General features: G+C 40.3%; 1 protein-coding gene across 1 annotated transcript in view; it reads left to right on the top strand.

Annotated features, from left to right (window-relative positions):
* Positions 1 to 3,662, top strand: part of LOC109308449 (phosphatidylcholine translocator ABCB4-like) — a 101,488-nt gene that overhangs the window by 6,254 nt on the left and 91,572 nt on the right. Inside the window, exons 4-5 of the mRNA XM_019532750.1 lie at positions 1,533 to 1,680; positions 2,544 to 2,637. Coding sequence (XP_019388295.1) covers positions 1,533 to 1,680; positions 2,544 to 2,637 — 242 coding nt within the window. The remainder of the gene's footprint in view (positions 1 to 1,532; positions 1,681 to 2,543; positions 2,638 to 3,662) is intronic.

The raw sequence follows: 3,662 nt of genomic DNA, 5'->3' as shown, positions 1-3,662 counted from the left end.
GACAGCAATCCTGGGGGCTGGGGGAGAAAGTGAGGGTGGGGCAGGGCATGTGGGCCCTGCAGGGAGATAGCCCCTGTGGGGGGCTGTAACCCCTGAGGGGGACCATGGCCCCTGTTGGGGAGCCATGGCCCCTGTGGAGGTCTGTAACCCCTGTGGGGGGGCCACCCCTGTGGGTGCTGTAGCCCCTGTGGGGGGCAGCAAATATACATTAATGTATTCATTAATTCATTAAATGCATTTAGAATTAATTCACTTTATTATTATGATTGATATACTGGTAGGCTTCCACATTGCCTTAACACTGTAGATATATCAATAAAACATTGCCCAACTGATCGCTGTCTCTCTCTCTCTCTTTATAGTGATCTCTTTTGTTTTAATTTTGGAGGAACATGGATTTCAGGATATTTTACAGAGTGATTTTGGGATTTTTTTTATCAGGGATTTTTCAGTTTGCCAATAGGGAACACCAGAATTCCTGCTAGGGAGGCCAGTGGCAGGACCCTGGCTACTCAGAGCTGGCACCTTGGATTCAGCTGGCTGTTGCTGACCTCCTGGCCAACTGGTGCCAGGAGGATATGCTTTGGCAGTTCAAAGCAGGTCACCACACCCGGAACATCTTCCAGGCAATAGCTGCCCAGATGGCCAGGCAGGGGGCTTTGCAGCCACAGCCCACTGGCAGCTAACCCAGAGGGGGAGATGCCTCTACTGGCTCTGCATCAGGGTCTGGCTGGTGCACAGCAGGTCACAGCCAGGCAGCAGCCCCCACTGCCAGACTACTGCAGTGGGTAGAGGGTGCAGGGAACTCTCATGGCTGCTTCAGCAGTCCAGCTGGCACAAGGGGTAGTGTCCCCAGGTACCAATTGGCTGGGCCCCAGAAGCTCCTGAGAGCAAGTAGCCTTAAGCTACTTGCTGGGGCAGCTTTTTGTACTGATTGGGCCAGGACAGGGCAGCTTTTTAAACTGTTGGGGATAGCACAGGTGCTGGCCCTAGGCTCTAGCTCCTCCTGGCTGCAGATCTGGGAGGAGCCAGGCAGGGTTATTTTGCCCCAAGTGGCACAATTTGCTCCATGACAAAGTTCATGTCCGAGCACATGCGTTGAAGCAAAAAGCCCCTGCTCAAATTTGCACTGCTTCTATTTGAGCTGCTGCAAGTGCATGTTCTTGCATGTGTGGACATGTCCACAAAGTCAAATTAGTAAGATATGATCTATGTGTTTTTGTTGTACCACTTTAAATTATAGTGGACTATGAAATGGATAAAGTTAAAATGATACAACCTTTTAGATATAGACACAGTTCTACCAGTATAGATACTTATATTAATAGAACTATTCCTATAAATTTAAAAATATTTCCATCAATTTAAATTTGATACAGTTAAAATATTATGAAAACTGTGTGCATACAGAATAATAAAACCCTAAACTTTTTTTGACTTCTAATGATATTCATCTGCACTTTTAACTTTGTGTTAATACTTTTAAAATTGTATATTTAGAGAAAATTCAACTTTTGTTTTCCCCTTTTCAGTTCCGGTATGCTGACTGGTTAGATAAATTACTGATGGTTCTAGGCACTACTATGGCGATCCTTCATGGAGCAGGACAACCACTGATGATGATAGTTTTTGGAGATATGACAGATAGCTTTGTTACTTCAGAAAACATATCTTATCCAGGTAAGATAAATGCTTCATGTTACAGGGCTAATGTGTTACATTTAGATTTAGATTTGCCTTTCACATTACTTTTCTTGTATGTGTGTCTTAGAGCTTCATACTGTTACATTTCTTTTCTAGTTTATGCTTTGTCGTTTTAAGCTAATTATTGTGGAAAAAAGTCTTGTAATAATCTTGTTTTATTTGGAATCTTGTAACATAGTAGACTAACTGTACAACATTTGTGATCTTTAAGATATAAATTTAACAATGTATGTGTATTGGCAAAGCTTATTTAATATTATTTAACAGAATGAATATTGACAACAACCAGAATACAGGTATTTTAGAAGTGGGGAGAGTGAAGCAGAGAGTTATTAAGTAAAATTCAACAAGCAACTTAATGGAAAATTATTCTGATCACACACCTCCCACCAGCATGCTTTGATAACTATGCTGCTTTCTTATCAACAATGACTAATTGAATAAAAAACTTACTGTTACCCAGAAACTGGGAACAGGATGTTTTTTACTACTACCACCATTGATTGTCCTCATGAATTTTCCTTGATGAATCTATATTCCTGGATTTTTATAGCAGTATCTGGAATATTGTTTGTAAAGCATTTTTGTGAACTACTGCATAAAACAAACTATAAGAATATGATGGACTATTGTTTGAAAAGCTGTGGCTTTTGGAACTCATCTAACAATATACTGTATACCCCTGCAACTCCCCTTAAAGTCAATGAAGGCCTAAAGTACCTAACACCTCTCAAGCTTTTGTTAGTACCTTGAAAGATTAGCAGTTTATAGAACAAAATTATTAAAATATGCTATAGTAAAATGCATTTAAAAGTTTTTCTTCTATGTTTTTTCCTTAGGAAATTTTTCCTTAGGAAATTTTTCTTCAGGATTTTTTTCTTTAGGAAATTTTTCTTTCAATCTAATTGGGAGGCTGGAGGAAGAAATGACCAGGTAATTTGGATTTGTTAATTATCTTTATGGTTGCCTTTCTTTTATGCATGAATATAAATCTCTAGCCAATCCATTTTTCTTTCAAAAATAATGTTTTATTTTAAACAAGGAAATAAATACATAGTGTATGACTTAAATAATGGCCAAAATATTAAGTATGTCTACAGGAGCCCTTGTTCTGCTGCTGCTTTTGTTTGGATTCATTGCATATGCCTGGAGTGTTCTAACATCTCTATTGCACCATGTGGAGATGTTATCCCATCCATTTCTTTTTCAGGGACTTCCTGTAATCTTCCTAAACTCTCCTTCATGTCAAGGACTCAATGTGATCCACCCCATTCTTCCTTAGCCCATGTCAGGGTAGCCTTTACCAAAGGTTCTGTTGCATCCCATTCCATCTTTTCATCCTTAATCCCATCCTAAACTCCTTCATTCTTTGCCCTGCCAGATGCCAAGTTGCTGCATTTCTGATCTCTTATCAAAGCCCACTATTTTATCTTCCTTCTGTGGCTCTTTCTTTCCCATACCTACCCCTCCCCTGCCACCCACCCACCACTCCGTTTAACTGTTTTTCCCTTCCCCTATGCCAGTATCTCCAATTCTACCCTTTATCAGGGGCTCTGCATACCCCCTGAGGAACTTCTCTCCATGCCAGAGTCCCCCATTCTGCCCCTTTTCCAAATGCAAATATTTTTTAATTACAGGCTCTTTTCCCCTTTGTTGCCGATACAAGGTTTCCTCACTCTCTTCCAACCAGTGTTCTGTGTATCTTCCATTCTTCAGCTGGCAGGATTTCTTTGTGCCCTACCACTTGCTTTTCTGTCTTATGCTAGCATTTTCTATTCCTTTCTTCCCATGCAGTAGCCTGTGTATTTGTTTCATTGTCCCCAGTTATTTACTCCTTTTCTTTCTCCTTCATTCTTTCTTCTTTTCTTTCTCTTTCACGGTGTCAGCATTTTGAAGCTATGTTGAAAGAATAGATGGAACTAAACTGAGAGCTGCTATTATGTTAGAATGTGTATATA

Source organism: Crocodylus porosus, unplaced genomic scaffold (assembly GCF_001723895.1).
Source record: "Crocodylus porosus isolate Cpor-Errol unplaced genomic scaffold, CroPor_comp1, whole genome shotgun sequence".
Taxonomy (NCBI): domain Eukaryota; kingdom Metazoa; phylum Chordata; order Crocodylia; family Crocodylidae; genus Crocodylus; species Crocodylus porosus.
This window is presented reverse-complemented; position numbering and strand designations above follow the sequence as displayed.